The sequence below is a fragment of the Phoca vitulina genome, unplaced genomic scaffold (assembly GCF_004348235.1).
Source record: "Phoca vitulina isolate PV1807 unplaced genomic scaffold, GSC_HSeal_1.0 scaffold5, whole genome shotgun sequence".
In the NCBI taxonomy this organism is placed as follows: Eukaryota; Metazoa; Chordata; class Mammalia; order Carnivora; family Phocidae; genus Phoca; species Phoca vitulina.
Genome location: NW_022589708.1, coordinates 58,618,115 through 58,638,464, shown reverse-complemented (window position 1 = coordinate 58,638,464; position 20,350 = coordinate 58,618,115). Strand labels below are relative to the sequence as shown.

The following is a 20,350-nucleotide window of genomic DNA, read 5'->3' as shown; positions in this document are numbered from 1 at the left end:
ATCATTTGCCACTGGAGATTATCTGAATCTCTAGCCCTTCTCCCCTCACTGGAGGCTGGGAGGTAGGACTGAAAGTTTCAAGCTTCTAATGGAGGTTTAATCTTTGGTGACCAGCCTCCACTCTGAAGCTAACTGGGAGCCCATCACCAAGTCATTTCATTAGCATGCCAAAGACACTCATTCTTCAGGAAATTCCAAAGGTATTAGAAGCTAAATGAGGGACCAGAACAAAGACCAAATATTCTTCCTATTATACCACAACCTAATTTCAGAATATCCCAGAAAGCTGTGATTATAGCTGTAATTCTGTGCTACACAGCACCTACCATTTAGAGCATGCACTTTGAGGAATGTTACTTCTTCAAGCATGCTTGGTTCAAAATTCTTGCTTGTAAAAAACAGGAAAGGCTAGCTAAAAAAAAAAATAACTAATTCATCAAGACTCCTGCAATAATTAAACCAACTGGATTTCTTCTGTAATGTGTATTCCACCTGGCATCATATTGACAAATATGAAAATGATCAGCTGATACAAGAAAATGGAGAGGTTACTGATTTTAAGGAAAAAAAAAAAATCTGTGAAAAGATTCCATGTGTATAGAACTCAAGTTTTAATCTTTCATAAAGTACCTAAGTTTTGTTTTACCTAATATTTTCTATCTATCTTTAGGTATCTGTTATTTATTATAAAAGTTACATAGGTATTTTGGAGATATTTTTATGCTCACTATATAAAGCAGCACTATCAATAAGACTTTCTGCATTGATAGAAATGTTCCATGTCTGTGCTGTTCAATTTGGTAGCCCCACTAGCCACATGTGGCTATTGAACACTTTAAATGTGGCTAATGTGACCAAAAAACTGAATTTTAAATTTAATTTTGATCAATTCAAATTTAATTTTAATTCAAATAATTCAAATTGAAATAGTCACATGTAGCTAGTGGCTACTATACTGAACGCACAGATACGAGGTTCTCCATCCCTTTTCCAGCTATATAGCACTCCTCTGCATAAATTCCACAATTTAACTAGTCTTCTACTGTTTCCAATCTTTTGCTATCACAAATCATGATGTGATGAATAACCTGGTGCATAACAATTTCAAACATGTAGAGATATTACTTCAGAATACATTTCCAGAAGTGGGAGTACTAGGTCACAGGGTAAATGAATTAGTAATTTTGTTAAGATTGCCAAACTGTTCTCCATGGGGTCAGCCCTTCCAGCAATTTATGAGAGTGCTTGCTTTTGCAGAGCCTCATCAATCAATGGCTTTTGATGTTTTGGAATGTCCTACTATATTTATAAATCTTTTAATGTTGAAAACATTTGTTTCCAATTTTCCTATTGGTTACTACTTTGATGAACATCCTCATACATAAATCCTTGACCAAATTCCTGATTATTTTTCCTGATTATTACCTTAGGATACATTCCTTTAAGACGAATTAGTGGGTAACAAGAATACACATTTTAAAATAACCTCTTATTAATAAAACTTGCAAACTTATACATAACTGTGTATTTTTCTCACTAAAAAAAAAACAAAACTGTTATATTGGACCCCCACGTACTTGTAAGAACTGTAGAACTCTCAGCACATGATGACTCCATCCAAACCTGTGCACTAAGACAACCAAACTCTCTAGTAAGGCTTCTAGCAGCATAAGGCCATGTCTCTGGGAAGACCCAAGTCCCCCAATAAAGTGTTGCCTGAGAAAGCTCAAGGCTATCAGAAGAGTTTAAGGTTTCTTCTAGCCAACACCTGAAGATAAGCCCCTCAACCTTTCTTTCTTAGAGCATTTACTAAAAAGGGCTTGCAATTGTGAATCTTTCCTCCATTCCCCAAAGATGTGTATTTAATTCCTACAACTCAGGAGTACCTTTCTCCAGGTCCTGAAGGCCCTTCTCTTGGAAGTTAATCGTCAGGAAGGATAGGGCCTTTGTCTTCCAGTCTCTGTGGGAGGATAAATCCTAATTTTGATGGTTTCCAGCTAGCACACATAGCTGGCCTCAGAGGCATTCACACTAACTCTTCGTAATTTTTCACCTGGGTTCCCTTCTTCCTCTATCTCTACTCCCTCATTCACCTGTAAAACACCAGCCACCCCAGCACAAGTTGGAATGGAGCTCAGCTTTTTCCCCTACTGTCAGTAGTTACTGAGTAAAATCAGTTTTCATCACTTTAATGTCTGGTTTTATTTATCTTTGACACTTGTTACCAAACTTCAATTATCAACATGTTGCCTGTTTTACTTCTATTCTTCCACCTCTTGCCCCACACTAGAATATGCTAGAGTATTTTAAAGCAAATTCTAGACATTACCTGAAACAATTCAGTATGTATATCTAACAAACAAGGCTTTTTAAAAAACATACAATCTCAATGACCTATCTTCACATTTTGGTGATTGTTAAATTTGTTTGAATCAGAATTCAGAAAGTCCCACACATTGTATTTGATTCAGATGTCTTTTTGCCTCTAATCTTTTAGCAGTGTCCCCTCCCTCTTCATTTTATGACATTTATTTGTTGAAGTTGAATAAACTGTGTCATTTGTCCTATAGCATTTCCCACATTCCGGTATTTGGTTGATGCTTTCCTTGTGGTGGTATCATTTAACTCATCCTTCTGTCCCTCTATTTGGTAAATCAGTAGTCAGTTCTAGAAGCTCGATTAGATTTAAGTTCTTAGGCTGGGGGGTGGGGGTTGTTCTCTATCTTTCTTTCACTTAATAGTTTTGTGATTCACTCATGATTATTGGCTAGGCCAGTGCTACTCAAGGTGTGGTGGTGTCAGTCCCCAGTGGTTTGCTACCAATTCATAATAAGTACAAAAATATAAAGATGAAAAAGTTTAGAAACTTTTACAGCAATTTAACATTGTTGCAACATCTCATTGCATTTTATAAGTGTATTCCTCAATAAATTTGAAGTTTCAAACAAAACAAAACACCTGTTCTTACCACCATTAGTTTGACAGCACTGGCCTAAGGCCACAGTTTCTTTGGGAATGGGGGAAGTTGTAAAAATAACAATCTTCCAATTCTACCATTTCTATTGCATTTTCTGGCTGGAATTCTTTGATAAAGAAGAAATTTTCCTCATCAACTCTTGGGTTATCTGAAATACAGTTAATATAGGAAAAGCAGGATAAATGCTTGATTCTCTTTATTTACTAGAATTCAGAATGGTGAGTTGTATCCTAGCAACTACCAAAGTGACTGATTTTTAAAATGTTATCATGAACCCATTTATAGATTTAATGTGTTTAAATCAATCACAGTGATTATTCCTTTAGATGTTCAAATTGTGCCATTTTTAGCCAGTGGGAGCTCCTCCAAGTTTGCTCCTATATCTTTCTAACACACTTGGTAGGCTTTGATGGCTTTCTTGCTTTCTGTCCCAAAAAGTCCCAGGTCTAGAATCAGCCATTCCTCCAAAGGACTATGGTTCCACTTAATGAGAAATAACATTTAGAGATCACAATCATGGTGCTAGGAGGTACACACATTTTAACCAATACAGACTACCAAACTGCTTTCCAAAAAAGCTGGACCAATTTACACTGTATGAATGTTGATATAATTATTATTTTTAAATTTTTAACCAATTTGATTAATGAAAAAAACCTTATTAGCTCCTTAATGTTTTTCTCTAAGTAATAGAGAGTTTGAACATAATTTCATGTTTACTGGTCTTTTTTTTTTTTTTCCTTTGGTTAACTGTTCATATGCTTTGTCCAATTTCCTATTGGAGGTTTGTTTGTTCATTCACTCATTCATTCTCCCAACAGATTTCCTGAGTGCCTGCTATACACCAGCTGCTATGGAAACAATGATGAAAGCTCCATGATCTCAAGGAGCTTACATTCTAGGCAGACAACTAAGTATCTACAATAAAGTGTAAATAATGTTATGAATAAAGCCATGATACATAATGTCAGGAGAAGACATCTTTATTATTTTTTTTTTATTAGGGCTCTAATTTTATAATTAATTTTTCCATGAGGTGGGAGTCTAATTTCATAATTTATTCTGATGTACCATGAAGATCTAACTTAAATTTTCCAAATGATATCCAATTGTTCCAGAGTCATTTACTGAATAAGTCTTTCTTTTACTGTGTAACTTTTGACTTACTAACTTAATCCTATCCCACATTCTTATAAATATATAAAATGTTCTATTATTTTCTAGGCTTATTCTGTCTCTTGATGCAACTGTTACCAATTGACGCAAACCAATACCAATGTGGTTTTTTTCCATAGGTTGATGGAACGTTTTGAGATTTATCAGAGCAAGCCCTCTGTCACTATTTTTCCTTTTGAACATGTTCTGTTTTCTGATTTTTTGCCTTTTGACATTAAATTTATAGTATTTGCCAACTTAAAAAAATCCAACTGCCTGGATTTCATGTTAAATTAAATCTACAAATTTATTTGGAAAGAATTTACATTTTTGTAATATATAGCTTTCCCATCCAGGAACACAGTAAGTTTATCCATTTATTAAAATCTTTAGCTTTAATTTTCCTCATGTATACATTTCCTGTAATTAGTCCCATTTATTTACTTTTTTGGTATTGTGAATGGGGACTTTATTCCATATTTTCTATTGGTATACACTTTCAGATTTTTATTTTATGTGACTGTTACTAAACCCTTTTCTTAGCTTAATAATTTTACAATTGACTCTTAAATTTTCAGGGTAGATAAGATCATCTACAAATAATTTCACCGTGTACGTTTCAATAATCATATTTTCTTTGACATTCTGTTGTACTGCCTAGAATTTCTAGGAAAATATTGAATAACAATTATGATAGCAGGCATTCCTGTCTTATTTTAAGGAAAATGCATCTAGAGATTCATCAATACATAGGATATAGATGTTAGAGAAATACATGGTCTATCCCATTAAAGATAATGCTTCTATTTCTAATTGTCGGTATTGAATTTTTAAAGTCTTTTGGCATCTGTTAAGTTTTTCTTCCTATGGTTTACATTGGTAAAATAATGGATTTTCTAATACTAAATCATTCTTGCTTGACTAGAGTAGATTCCACTTGGTCATCTCACTCTTTTAATATTTCTCTGGATTAGAATTGCTAAAATTTTATTTAAGACCCTTATATCCATAATAGTGATACTTAAACTTTTAGGGTCACGAACCCGTTCCACAATCTGATGAAAATTATGACTCTCTCCCTAGAAATATAGCGTTAACATAAAATTTTGCATACCATTAAGGGACTCCATAGCCCTAAGGACTCATGAATTTATTATAGTTAACTTCTTATTTTGATGGTTTCTATGCCACTCCCATATCTTAAATACTATGTCCTCCTCAATCCTAATTTCCACATTCTGATTCATATTTTGGTCAGCAAGAGGATGTATGAGAAAGTTTTCCAGAGGGGCACATGGATGGTATGTTTTCCGAGCATCTGCAGGGGTTAAGTCTGGTGCTAACCTGGATTTTTTTTGTTTTGTTTTTTTGGGTTTTATTTTTTTGCTTTTGTCTAAATACTTCTAACATACTTATACTTTGATACTAAAACTTTTTTTAACGAGTGTTTATCTAATAGCAATTTTCATTACTATGGTACTTGGTGAAGCCTTTTACCTCCAGACTTGATATTTTCTTACACTCAGAAGTTATCTTTTTTATTGTTTCTGTTTCCCTTATTCTAGCTTCTAGTGTTTTTGTTTCAGTTCAGAATAAAATATGGCAGATTTTTCCATAAGCAATGCTTTTGTAGGGCAGGTTTACATTATTTTTAAAATATACTGAAAATATCTACATTTCATATTTTTATAAGTACCAAATTTATAAATGGAAAAGATATGTATTTTTATTTTCTGAGTTGTCAGAGCAATTCTGAATCCTAGTTTAGACATTGTGATCTCCTTCACCATGAACAGCAGCACACTGACCCTAATCCTACCACTTTTGCTTGAAATGCTTACATTTTCTAAAGAACATTATAACATAGGGATGATCCTGAAAGCATTTCTGTAGCATTCACTAGAGTTACTGGTTTTCTGTTAGTAGCTTCTTTTTTAGGATGGTAATTATTCATCATTCTCTTTTTTTTCTCATCCACTTGTCCTTTTCTTCTACATTTTGGATAATCTTATAGATCCCAGATTACATCTTTAATCTCCTTAATAGGTGACTTTCACAATGAACACTTTCTTAAACGAAAGACTAGGATAAAACTGATCACTGCACTACTATTTACAAATAGGAAATATTTAAAACCAACCTAATTACCCATCCTTAAAGGAATGGATAAGTAAAATGTAGTATTTCACATTATGAAAAACCAAACAAGTGTTAAAGGGAATGAAACAGATCTATACACAGCAATATGACTAGATCTCAAAATAATACTAAGAAAAACAAGATGATACATGTATGAATATTTCCATGAAATTTTAAAACTACAATAATACTATATATTGTTGGTGACTATATAAATATTAAAAAATTAACTAGAGAAATAATTGATGATAGTGATGCTCTTGGGAAGGCAGACAGGGAAATGGAACTTGTCATAGTAAGAAGTTAGGTATGGATCAAAGAGTCTCTCTCTCTCTCTCTCTCTCTCTATATATATATTTTTAAAGAAAGTGGAAGCAAGTACAACGAAATGTTAATAGCTGTTAATTCTAGATTGTGTTTGGGTTTTGCTGTATTCCTTTATAGGTTTTTAATCTTTTAAATTTCTTGAAAAGACAGTAAAAAAATACTAGATGAGAATGTAGCTAAAAGATTAAGGCAAATCCAATGGGGGGAAAAACCAGAAGAATCATGAGGAAAGGTTTTATTTCCCTTAAATAATTTCAATCTGTTTTAGTATTTTTGAATAATGTTGGGGGTATATATTCCATAGTAAGAAATATATTCTATAATGCACCTTTTGCTTTACTCTTCCATTTAATTTGTGTCTGCTTTAGCCTTGTCCACTTTAGTATTGCTTTTATTCATTTATTTATTTTGGTATCCAATATTTCCTTATTTTTTAAAGCATGTGCCTGGAATTGCTTTTCTCTTAAGTGCTACTTTCCTTCCTACCACTTTTTCTTATAAAGCATAGTACACTCCAAACTCTGAGCACTTCCATTTATTTGTCTACCTAAGAAATAACCTCCCCTCTGTCTTGTTTCATTCAATATTCACTGTAATAAATTCTCTTAGGCTCTCACAGCTTTGTTCTTTGTTTTGATATAGGTTACTCACTCTCATGTGATTTTATTTATACACCTACAGGGTTGTATAACCAGCAAACCAAATGTTTCATTTTCCTTTTCAACTTGCCTTAACCAAATAAATTATGTTTCAGACTGGCTTCTGTGGCATCCTTTTCTCCAAATCTTTTTATTTGATTGTCCCTATTTCAACTATGCTCTTTTGTTCCTGTTTTGCTCTTTTTGGGAAAGGGAAATATGGAATACTAGTTTGATGACTCGAAAAGTTCTTCTCTGAATATGAAAAGATTAACTTAGGGTACATGTGAGAGAGAAAGTATCTGGGTTATCCTTAGTTCTTAAATAATAACTAATGTTTGTACCACAGTTTATAGTTTACAATGTACTTTTACATTATCTCCTCATGTGACAATAAGTACAGCTCCAAGTTAGTCATTATTGGAACAATACACAATTAGACCTACTCAGGACTAAAATTTGTAATGGTAAACATGCTGGTAAAACTGGTAATTTGGAATTTAAGATTTCAAAAATGTTAGCCAACCTGGCTTAAGTGTACTCTTCTGGTGACTAAATTAATTAAAATTAAGAGATAGAAGGCTTGAGTTATTAGGCAATTAACAAAGGGAGAAGTACCTTTTATACTGAAGCAGAGTTAGAAAACAAGAAGCAGAAAAACATGGAAATGAAACACTGATATGAACCTTAGAAATGACTCTTTTCTAAACTGTGCCTCATTTCATAAAGTCAAAGAAAACCAACTTATTACAAGCTCCAGAAGTAAAGTAACCTAGTTTCAATCCCATTTTATGGGGAGAAAGGTTAACTTTCTTATACAAATGAAGATACATTACTAGAAAAAACAAAACAAAACAAAACAAAAAAAAACAATCCCAGAGGAGAACATAGGCAGTAACCTCTTCGACATCGGCCACAGCAACTTCTTTCACAAGACACGTCTCCAAAGGCAAGGGAAACAAAAGCGAAAATGAACTTTTGGAACTTCATCAAGATAAAAAGCTTCTGCACAGCAAAGGTAACAATCAACAAAACAAAGAGGCAACCCACAGAATGGGAGAAGATATTTGCAAATGACTACAGATAAAGGGCTGATATCCAAGATCTATAAAGAACTTCTCAAACTCAACACCCAAAAAAACAAATAATCAAGTCAAAAAATGGGCAGAAGACATGACACTTCTCCAAAGAAGACATACAAATGGCTAACAGACACATGAAAAGGTGTTCATCATCATTAGCCATCAGGGAAATTCAAATCAAAACCACATTGAGATACCACCTTACACCAGTTAGAATGGCAAAAATGGACAGGGCAAGAAACAACAAATGTTGGAGAGGTTGTGGAGACCTAAGGGGCTCTTACACTGTTGGTGGGAATGCAAGTTGGTACAGCCACTTTGGAAAACAGTGTGGAAGTTCCTCAAAAAATTAAAAATAGAGCTACCCTATGACCCAGCAATTGCACTCCTGGGTATTTACCCCAAAGACAAAGATGTAGTGAAAAGAAGGGCCATATGCACCCCAATGTTCAAAGCAGCAATGTCCGCAATAGCCAAACTGTGGAAAGAGGCGAGACGCCCTTCAACAGATGAATGGATCAAGAAGATGTGGTCCATATATACAATGGACTATTACTCAGCCATCAGAAAGGATGAATACCCAAATTTTACATCAACATGGATAGGACTGGAGGAGATTATGCTAAGTGAAATAAGTCAAGCAGAGAAAGTCAATTATCATATGGTTTCACTTATTTGTGGAATATAAGGAATAGCATAGAGGACAATAGGAGAAGGAAGGGAAAAATGAAGGGGGGGAAATCAGAGGGGGAGATGAACCATGAGAGACTATGGACTCTGAGAAACAAACTGAGGGTTTTAGAGGGGAGGGGAGTGAGGGGATAGGTTAGCCTGATGATGGGTATTAAGGAGGGTACGTACTGCATGGAGCACTGGGTGTTATACGCAAACAATGAATCATGGAACACTACATCAAAAATTAATGATGTCCTGTATGGTGACTAACATAGTAAAACAAACAAACAAACAAAAACCCCAATCCTATGCATAGTGTTATAAACCTAGTTACTGAGCCCCCCAAAATATAAAAATGCTGGAGGTAAACAAAGGATAAGTAGGTAAACATGGTATTGTCTGTATCTGTTCGCTAGCTTCCGGATAGGGGCTGCTCAGTTTGGATGTGGCTTGAGAATTGTTTTGTTCTTAGACACCTTGACCTGCAAGGCTTCAGAGACTTGTCAACAAATGTCCTAGCTTTTGGCAAGTCTGAGGTAAAAAGTCATTCTATCCTTGATGTCCACTGAAGGGGCATATTTTTTTTAAAAAACCTATATAAACTATAGTTATCTTAAAAACTGTAGTAGATATATTTGTTTTCTGCTCAATCCTTTCTTTGGTCATCCTCTTCTGAAAGGTGGCCATTTATTTTATTTTTTTTAAAGATTTTATTTATTTATTTGAGAGAGAGGGAGAGTGAGAGGGAGAAGCAGACTCCCTGCTGAGCAGAGAGCCCCATGTGGGACTCGATCCCAGGACTCTGGGATCATGACCTGAGCCGAAGGCAGATGCTTAACCAACTGAGCCACCCAGGCACCTGAAAGGTGGCCATTTTAATTTCAGTGTACTCAAAGCTGTTGGGTCATGTATTCACACTGTGCTATTTATAATCTCAAGAATTTGTATCAATACATAAAAAAAAATATACCATGAGGTGACACTAGCACTAGCAGATCATATAGTGCTTAGCTGGGACAGCTATGTTAGACTATGTGGGAACAGAAGAACCAACTGATAACAGATGGAGAGAAGCAGAGCTAAAAAATGCTGACCCTGACCTCAGGTACTGACTCTCCAGTTCCAATTCTAGTCCCTATATAGCCTGCTGTGTTACATTTCCTGTTCTTAAGACACCTCATTTTATTTACGTGTTTATATTTAGGTTAGGTGTGTATGTGTGTGTATGCACCCATTTAAAAAACCTCTTTTGGGTGTTTGTATGCATGTCATGTGAAAAGCCAAATGGCTTAAATTCACATCTCCGTCTTTTCACAGTGGGGCAAGCCTATATCCACCATGTATGTTAGCCAAAGCTGCATGTCTGGTATATCTCTAATAAATTCCACTACTTAAGCTGGCTTGAGTAGGTATGTGTTCCTGACAAAGTACCTAAGAAAAAGAATTAAGCCAGGTTTCCTAACATCACAAAAGTAGATACCTTTGAATTATTATTGGAATAAAATTTTTTTTACATTTACCTATGTCATAGCTCAATTATAAGGAGAAGAAATTTAAATCAACTATAGAATAAAATACAGAAGGCGAGTTTTTTGTTTTTTATCAGTTCTAAGATTTTCACTCTGGTTTTGCCATTGACAAACTGTATGACCGTGAACAATTCAGCTGGGATTGAGAACCCTTGGCTTAAATTATTCCTCATTTAGTTTGCCAGTCTGCCTATGTAACTAATGGCTTGCTAGATGTTTAATTACTAAAAGCAAAATAAGTAATAAGCTCATAATCTACAGAGGAAATACAAAAGGAATTATTTAGATTTTATTTGTTTGACAGAGAGTGAGACAACAGCAGAGGGAGAGGGAGAAGCAGACTCCCCACTGAGCACAGAGCCTGAAGCGACACTTGATCCCATGACCCTGGGATCATGACCTGAGCCAAAAGCAGATGCCACCCAGATGCCCACAAAAGGAATTATTTAAACATAATTTTGATCAAGAATGAAACATGGCCTTGGAATTCTTAACAGCAAAGGAAGAAAACCCTGAGTCTAATTAGAAATATCTCTTTATTTGAAAAGATCTCAGAAAGTTCAAAGTTAGGTATGATCTCATGGACAAAACCTCTGAGTGGGAATACAGCACAAGGAGAGTTGCAGGTTCTAAGGAAATGAAGTTCTGATTATGTAATCACAAATAATCCTAATGAGATGAGAAAACAATTAGAGAAACTAATTTCTTTGGGAAGCTCAGATTTTTAAAAGAACATGTACAAACGAAAAAAAGACCAATTATGAATACAAAATCTTGATGTGAACATATAAGAAAAGTCTCACAAAGGTTCAAGCCTACTAAGAACTGAGGTTCCCCAAAATTCTAATAAAACAGCAACAAAAACTTTAAAGCTATGTTTGGACAAGTAGACAATTTGTTGGGGGAAAGAAAGCACAAGGCTGATAACAGAAAGAAGAGCTCAAAAACAATTGTGTCTTCATCTTTTCCATCCATAAGTTCTGCCCTCAAGTTGGAAAGACCAGACAAAAATTAAAAGAAGAAATTAAAGTCTGTGATAATTTAAAAGGAGTCCTACAAAGCTAATTTAAACATATTTAAAATTCTGGGCCCAAACAAATCATATCTCACGGTCTTGAAAAAATTTCAAATATGAATGAAAAATGAGAAAATGCTGCCCTGATTTTTTAAAAATAGGTAAAAAGGGAACATTCCAGAAAGCAAAGAATGATTAGTTTAATATTCATCTCTAAACACTTCTAGAAGAGAGAATCAAGGATGTGACTTTTAAGTACTCAGAATTTGAAAAGCCAACATGGACTAGGTAAGAAAAGTACAAATTAAACTAATTTTCCTTTTTGACAAGGTTTGATAATGTCTGGCAATGATACAGAATGCTACTGCAGTGAATCTTGATAGCCTTGTCAGTAAGATAGAGAAATGTAGGTGGAATAGTGGTAGAGGTAAGTAAATTCACAGTTGGTCCAACAGTTCTTTCTGAAGAGTAATGAAGGAGCAGTGGGCCAGAAAGGTTTTATCTTTGGTCCTGTCTTATCCAATATTGTTTTCATGACTATAACAAAGACTAGAAACTCATTTAATAAATTTGTAGAAGAAAAGCTAGAAGGGAAATACAATATAAAAGGTGATTCAAAATTCAAAAGGATTCTGATAAGCTAGGAAAATGAACTTAAAACCAAAAAGAGACACTTAGGAATAAACCAACTCCTGCATTTAGATTTAAAATAAAATTTTTAATAAAATAAAATAAATAGAAGATGGGAGACTGGTGGTAATTTATATGAAAAAGAATCTTATATTTTAGTGATTTAAAGTGATTGAACTTGTTTTTAAAAGGTAATGAAATTTTATGCTATATAACAGAAGACCAGAATTTCTAGGTTTCTCTAAAAGTATTGTAAAATAAGTTTTATGAGTCTTTTAGACTCAAATTGTAATGACATCTCTAATATTCGCAAATGCAAATCATATGTAAAATAGTGTCAATCTACAACTCTCATAAATCCTAAAACAATAAAGAATTCTACATTGACAATGTTTTTGTCAATTTAATATGAAAGGACAAACAAAATAAGGCAATTAATTTAAAATCTTTCTCTATAAAGACATTTTGTTTTTTGAAATTCTGTTCCTTGGACTAGCACAAAATACTTTCAGAAACTTCCCTTAAACTAGTTCTTGAAAGTTTTAGTACTGGCATTACCTACTAAAAATAAAGACTATGTGTGAGAGCGTCAGATTTCCTCTTATACAATTTTACTTTATCCTAAGGAATCTTTACTGAAACGCTAAAAGGAGAAAGAAAAGGTCAGAAAAATTTAGCCTATTCTCATAAGCTTTCTGATACTAATTTAGAGCTGTTAAAGTATTTGAAAAGCTGAACTGATACTGAAAGAAATACTGTTTACCCTTTTCCAATACTCTTTTAGAAGAAATAATCCAGGGGCATCGGGCTGGCTCAGTCGGTAGAGCATGTGACTCTTAAGCTCAGGGTTGTGAGTTCAAGCTCTACATAGGGTGTAGAGATTACTTAAAAATAAAATTAAAAAAAAATAAAATAAAAATAAATAAATAATCCAGGAAAAGTATTTTTTTAGTTAAAAAATTGCTAACTTGGTAGATTTCAGTATATTAATAATTTACACAAAGAAGTATTTTTTTTTTTTAATTATTTATTTGAGAGAGAGAGAAACTGGAGGGAGGGGCAGAGGGAGAGGAGAGAGAGAATCTCAGGCAGACTCCCTGCTGAGCATAGAGCCCAACACGGGGCTCAATACCACAACCCATGAGACCATGATCTGAGGTGAAATCAAGAGTTGGACACTTAACTGACTGAGCCACCCAGGCACCCCTACACAAAGAAATCTTACACTAAATTTTATTGAAAGACTTGATTACTAGGGATATTAGCAAATAAACAACTTTTTAAGGGACTCATGAACCTTTATCCTACATAAAATACTAAAATTTACAACTTTTAAAGCTTTTGATGGGAAAAAGTCTTTTTTATATATTCTATCTACTCTTATGTCAAATGATCAGAAAGAGCAAATCTCCTTCTGGGAGCGAAAGTATTAACAACACAAATAAATTTAACTTATATACATACAGAAATGTACAGTCTTCTGGAAAGGAATCTCCATATGATGTAGAGGGCAATGAACCTGATTTGTTTTCCCATTCATTCTGGGTCACAGATGTATGATCTACATGAAGAAAATACAAACATGAGTAACAGGTACACACCAAGTTCAAAATCATTTACTGTAATATCTAAATAATATCTTTATTGATTAGAGATATATGGAGCCCTTAAATCTGCAAACATAGTAAGATTTCAAAATTAAGTCAAAAAATTACGTGTCAATATTTCCAAAAACATTAAGAAAGTAAGAGAGGATAAAGTAAAAGACTTAGGATAGAAGAAACTTCTACCGGAGAAAATCTAGTTTGGCCTGAACTTTATCTGAATTTTAATCAACCTTTAAGGTGAACATTGGGTAAAAAATAACAATGATTACAAAGGTCACAAAATGGAAAGTTTATGTAACTTTTGCTTTCTCATTGTTCAACTGCCACCTTCATTTTTGGAGGGTAGGGTATTTGGATACCTCTTTTTATATTTCCATTTGACTTTTCATATTACTTAGTCTATGTTTCTGTGCTTAATTTCATCCCATGTCTTGTCTTCTCTTTTTCTACTTCATCTATTCTTACTCTCTAACATGACTACAATACAGAAATAAGCTGTGTATTTAATGAGAAAAGTTACGGATTTCCTGTTATTCTGAAAAATGGATATGTGGAATATTCTATGTTTGGTTTAAAGATACACACACACACACACACACACACATATTTTTTTTCCTTTTTTTTATAGAGAGCATGAGTGCAAGGTGGAGGGGAAGGGGGAGAGGGAGAGAGAGAATCTTAAGCAGACTCAACACCCAGTGTGGAGTCTGACATGGGGCTTGATCTCATGACCCTGAGATCATGACCTGAGCTGAAATCAAGAGTCATATGCTTAACTGACTGAACCACTCAGGCACCCCTAAAGATATTTTTTTTTTTAAGATTTTATTTATTTGACAGAGAGAGACACAGTGAGAGAAGGAACACAAGCAGGGGGAGTGGGAGAGGGAGAAGCAGGCTTCATACTTAGCAGGGAGGCCGATGTGGGGCTCAATCCCAGGACCCAGGATCATGACCTGAGCCGAAGGCAGATGCTTAACAACTGAGCCACTCAGGCGCTCCTAAAGATATTTTTTTAATGTGTTTTTTCCTATGCACTGATGGACTTTAAGAAAAAAAGTGATTCTCATCCTGCCTTAGTATTAACTTGCATTGGTCCTCTAGTGCAGAAAAAAAAGGTGTAGAAAAAAAAGTTTAATAAAATAATAGTTTAAGTTATAATACAAGGCTACTACCTGGCTAATTGGAAAATAATTATCCCTCTTTAATTATCAAGGTAAAGAAAGGTTTAAAAGCTGATAGTTGATAAGAGCTATAATTCCAGATTAAAAATTAAGTTTTACAAATTAAGAATTTCTGATTTTTTCCTAGCTAATTTCTTTGTATGAGGCATATAAATCCATACTAACAAATATGAATAAAATAAGTGTATATAAGCATAATTAGAAATACGACTTACTGAAAAAACATAGAGATTTTAAAATTAATCATTAGATAAGGGAGGAAAGGGGAAATAACCCCTCTTAAGAAAACAGTATCCAATCTTTTGTTTGAGGACACAGCACATATTTACAGTTATATACAAGCAAGGAAAATGAAAGTAATTAGTGGTTTGGGCAGTCCAGGTTGGATCTGGGATAGCTTGTTTTGATTTCAACACCAAGTCCTTTTGTTTCTCCCAGTCTCAATATTCTTTTTAAAATCAATACTAACATGAAACTTATTACTAGGAAGCTTTTAATCCTTTGCATTTGCCAACAATGTCAGTTATAGAACTCCCCAATTACTTAGTTACAAATATTGCTCACCACTGGCAAACATATACTTTTATTTTGATAAATTCATTACATTTCAAATGAACTATATAAAAATACGAAATTATAATATTCAATATTTCTATTGATGAAATTATTACCAAAAAAACCCAAAACCCAATTTACTTTCTATTACTGAGAAATAAATTGTTTAAGGAAAAAAAAAAAAAACAACATTTAGAATTAGTTCCTCTTACCACCTCCTGAATTTAAAAGCCTCTTTCTTGTAAAACTAGTATAATCTCTTGAGTGTGTTGATTCCAAGTGCTATTGAAAGATACTGAGAAAGGCTGTTTTCTTAAAGAATCTACTCTTCTAAAAACTATACATTAGCTACTGAAATTGAGAATACTTTTGATAAACAAAAGGTTTCTTTAAAACAGACTGATGATGGTGGGCTGTATTTTCAGAGATTTAAAACCTTAAGGCTCCAAATATGACACTTAAAATTATTATAATTTGTTAACAATATTTAGCAGTATTAATTAAAATCCAGTAAAGTACTTCCTCAACATTTTAGGAAACTGGAGATAGACTAAGATTTATAGGAGAGTGACTCTGATAAAACAACTTTTTAATTTTTTTCTTCTTAGTTCTGGTACATTATCTTTGATCAATTCCTTCTAAAATGAATTTGTTTACAGTTGCAAGATTGATGGTCTAATAATAATCTAGAAATAAAAAACTTTTACACCAACTTATCTATGCCCCAATATACTTTTCTAGTATTGTTTTTCTCACAAAGTGGGTTTGTAGTAGTTTGGAGTCTTAGAATTTCTTGAAGAAGAGATACATTTGTTCATTCTTTCCATAGGAGAGTCAGAAGAATGTGCATTTCCTACCTCTGGATGGGTAGGACTTTTTATTTAATAAGGAAACTCATTTATGTAATTTACCAGTATAGATCTTACATTTTATTTTACATTATCTTTAGGTAATCTGACATACTTAAGTCAATTAAGCCTGCTTCAAGTCAAGAAAATAACAGAATAGGGGGTGCCTGGGTGGCTCAGATGGTTAAGCGTCTGCCTTCGGCTCAGGTCATGATCCCAGGGTCCTGGGATGGAGCCCCACATTGGGCTCCTGGCTCAGCAGGAAGCCCGCTTCTCCCTCTCCCTCTGCCTCTCCCCCTGCTCATGCTCTCTCTCTCTCTGTATCTCTGTGTCCCAAATGAATAAATAAAATCTTTAAAAAAAAAAAAAAAAGAAAAGAAAAGAATATTCAAGATTGGGATTAGAAATGCACATACCCTTTATCAATGTTGAATTGTTACTTATGGTTGCTTCATTCACTAGAATCATTGCTTGGATGTATTCTGTTAAGGAAAGGAAAAAAGCATGAAAACAATTATTAGCAGCATCACTTTCATTTATGGTGCCAGCTACTGTGCTAAACAATTTACATACTGTATCTTATTTAATCTTCATTAACTCCTCTGAGAGGTTCTTATGATTACCATAATTAGAAACAGAAATTGAGGCTTAGAGGTTTGACTATTCCAAGAGCACCTAGGTGTTTAAGCTGGTTAAACATCTGACTCTTGATTTCAGTTCAGGTCATAATCTCAGGGCTGTGAGATCAAGCCATGTGTTGGGCTCTGCGTTGGGCATGGAGCCTGCTTAAGATTCTCTCCCTCCCTCTCCCTCTACCCCTCCCTGCCCCTCTCTTTTCCTCTCAAAACAAAACAACACACACACACACACCTCAAAAAACACTATTTATTCCAGGTCATTCAGCAAGGAGGTGGTAGAACTGGATTCAAAACTAGATATATCTGACTCATGAAACGAATGAGAAGGAATATTAAAATGAAAAACAATACCATTTTTTGGACAAGCAAACAAAAGATTAATGTCATATGAACATCCAAAACGTATTAAGAATGGTCCAAAAGAAAATTTGCTTGAAAATCTTATGTCCTGAAGGAAAGAAGGAGGTTTCTACATAAAAATCGAATCTTATGTTCTACAACCAACCAGGGTTGAAAACAAAGAAATAGAAAAAATGAAAACTTGGCTGACTAAACTGACTGCTTGATGTAGAATGCAAGTTCTGCTTTCAGAAGACTAGTAGGGCAAGTTCTGTTTAAAGCAGGCCAAATATAGTTATATGTACTTTCATATTTTAAAAGACATTAGGTGTCTCTGAGTGATGGGATGATGGATAATTTTTGTTATATTTTTCTATACGCACTAAATGTTGTACAATGAGCAGATATTACTTTTGAAATACCCATCACCTTTCAAAAAGGGTTACAAAGAGAAAGAAAAGATAAAATGGGGGGCAAATAAAGTAGCCTGAGAGAAAAAGACATAAATTCAGTAGCTGTTAGTCAAAGTAATCATCTTCACTCACCTTTACAAAGTGTCTATAGTATATGGTAAAAGCAAGTTTTTATAGAAGCAGAGCACAAACACAAAGGAAACAGAATGCATGGTAGGCTCTTAGAAAACAAAAGAAACTATCTGACTTTTAAAACGAAGAATACTGAAAATAGAACTATACTGTATTGTCAGTGGGTAATATTTAGCATTAAATGTCTTGAAAGTCTTTTGTGCTTTATACCTTTATTTGTGGCAGACCCATCTTTGATCTTTTGTTTCAGTGATTGAAGCACATTTTGCACTTGTTCAAATATGAAGTCCACTTTTCCATCATCTTCCAGCTCCATCCAGAAAGTTTTTGCATCACCTAAAATAAAAATAAGTGAATAGCTTAAGAGCTCAACAGAAACAGACTGTAAGCTCCCCAAGGCACATGTTACAGAGAATCCACTTGGTTTCTAAATAACATCAAGATTTAATTGGTCTATCATTTACCTTGAGAAAAAGATTTTGGTCATTGTTTCTTTATTAAGAACTAGAAACAAAGAATATGACCTAAGTATTTCGCTTATTTCTGCTAACATAAAAATACGTTGACAACTTTAGTGACACTACTTCTGGTGTCCCTGTCAGACAGAAGGAATGGCTTCATTCTAGGGCAGTGGTAGATCTATGTATAGACACATAAACATTTTAAAAGTTTCAGGGATATAACCTCCACTGAATATGGAAGTGGATGGTTTTAGAATGAAACATCTCAACAATTGCTAAAATAACTAAATGTCCAACAATATTTTTTAAAATGTCTTCTATATTTTTAAAATAATTATATGAAGCAAAATAATGTTTAAACTTTTTATAGGTAGCTATATAGATGAGCCAATATTTCAGATGTCCAGCAAGTGAACACCTTAAACAAAAATTCCAAAGATAGGTGCCCGGCTTGGTAGAGAATGCAACTCTTGATCTTGGGGTCATGAGTTTGAGCCACATGCTGGGGGTAGAGTTTACTTAAAAAAATTTCCTAGAAGAAATAATTCTTTCAAAGCTGAAAACAGAAATATGAAAAAGACAATTAAAATAAACTGGCAAAAGCAAATCTCTATACCATGTTTAAAAGTAACAAAAATACCTAAAATGTTAAATTTATTTATGTTAAACTATTAAATGTTAAAATATATAAAATGTTCAAAATTAATTAAGAGGGCCTTAAACAAAAGAGGGACATAGTAATTATTGTACTTTAGAAAGATCACTTGAGAAGCCATTAAGAGGATTAATAAGCAGAGAGCCTAGTAAGTTTACAAAAAATACATTTTCCTTAATAAAAGTTAAACCCAGAACCTCTAAGTTTGGCAGTGGGGTGAAAATCTTCACAAAAGGCTTAGGCCTCCTAGTCCCATATCTCCCTGGCAAAGTCACCTTACCCAAAGGGGATCTCTGGCTAATTAGGGATTCTGCCACCACAGTAGCCTCAAAAGGGGTGTTGCTTCCCTGTTAACACTCTGGCCCAATGCCTAGAACATAAGACCAAGCCCACTGTTAACTCCCATAGCATAGCTCAGACGAGGTTTCAAGATTTGAAATAAATGCAATGTGACAGGACAAAAGTGATGAGGAACAATGCTTTAGAGGTGGAAGGACCATGACATGGAGAGCCTTTCATGCCATGCTAAGCAACTCCATTTTTATATGAAAGAACATGGGAGCCATTCAAAAAGTTTAAGCATTCTTATGACGTGATTAGTTTCTTAGAAAGGTCACTCAGGTGGTAGTGGAAGAGGGGGGAGTCAAGAATGATTTCTAATTTTCTGACTTGGGCAACCACATGCATAGTAATGGTATTCATTGAGATAAGAAATAAAGATAGGGAACAAGTGAGAAATTTAAGTAGGGCAAGTACACTGGGTACACAGGCTCCAGAGTAAGATCTGGTCCAATTACACAAATTTTGGAGTCAACGGCATGCAAATGCTTGAAGTCACAGAGTAGATGTGATCAGGGAGAATGTGTCCAATGAGAAGAGGGTCTTCTGTACATAAAGGATGAGTGTAAGAAAAGAGAATCATGGAGACCAAGAAGGAGCAAACAGATGGAAGGAAAACCCAGGAGAATAGCATATCAGGGGTCAATGGAAAAACAGAAGTGGTGATTAACAATCTGGACTTTAGAATTCAGATGCATTTGTATTTGAATCCCACACTGCCTTTAAGCTGTATGACCGTATGTATGAAATGGGAATAATAGCATCTACCTCATGGAATTGATGCACAGATAAGCATGTGGCCTTTAGCAAGAAATTACTATACATAAAGAGTAAATATATATATATATATATATATATGGTGTATATATAGTAAATATATATTTTTAATAAAATTACTATATATATAATTTAACAGGGAATATAGTCTTAAACAAAAGAAATCTCTAACTGTGGAATTTTAGATATTATTCAGCTAAGTGGGCAAGTATTTTTTGAAGGACCTTCCCAGAAT

The 20,350-nt window shown here is 34.2% G+C and overlaps 1 protein-coding gene across 2 annotated transcripts in view; it reads right to left on the bottom strand.

Annotated features, from left to right (window-relative positions):
• LOC116631660 (histone-lysine N-methyltransferase SETDB2-like) overlaps positions 1–20,350 on the bottom strand; it is an 87,157-nt gene that overhangs the window by 56,354 nt on the left and 10,453 nt on the right. For both annotated transcript variants that reach the window (XM_032403051.1, XM_032403049.1), the window contains 3 exons: positions 18,094–18,219; positions 16,778–16,843; positions 13,632–13,728 (listed from right to left, as the gene is read on the bottom strand). In XM_032403051.1, the coding sequence (XP_032258942.1) occupies positions 13,632–13,728; positions 16,778–16,843; positions 18,094–18,219 (289 nt within the window). The remainder of the gene's footprint in view (positions 1–13,631; positions 13,729–16,777; positions 16,844–18,093; positions 18,220–20,350) is intronic.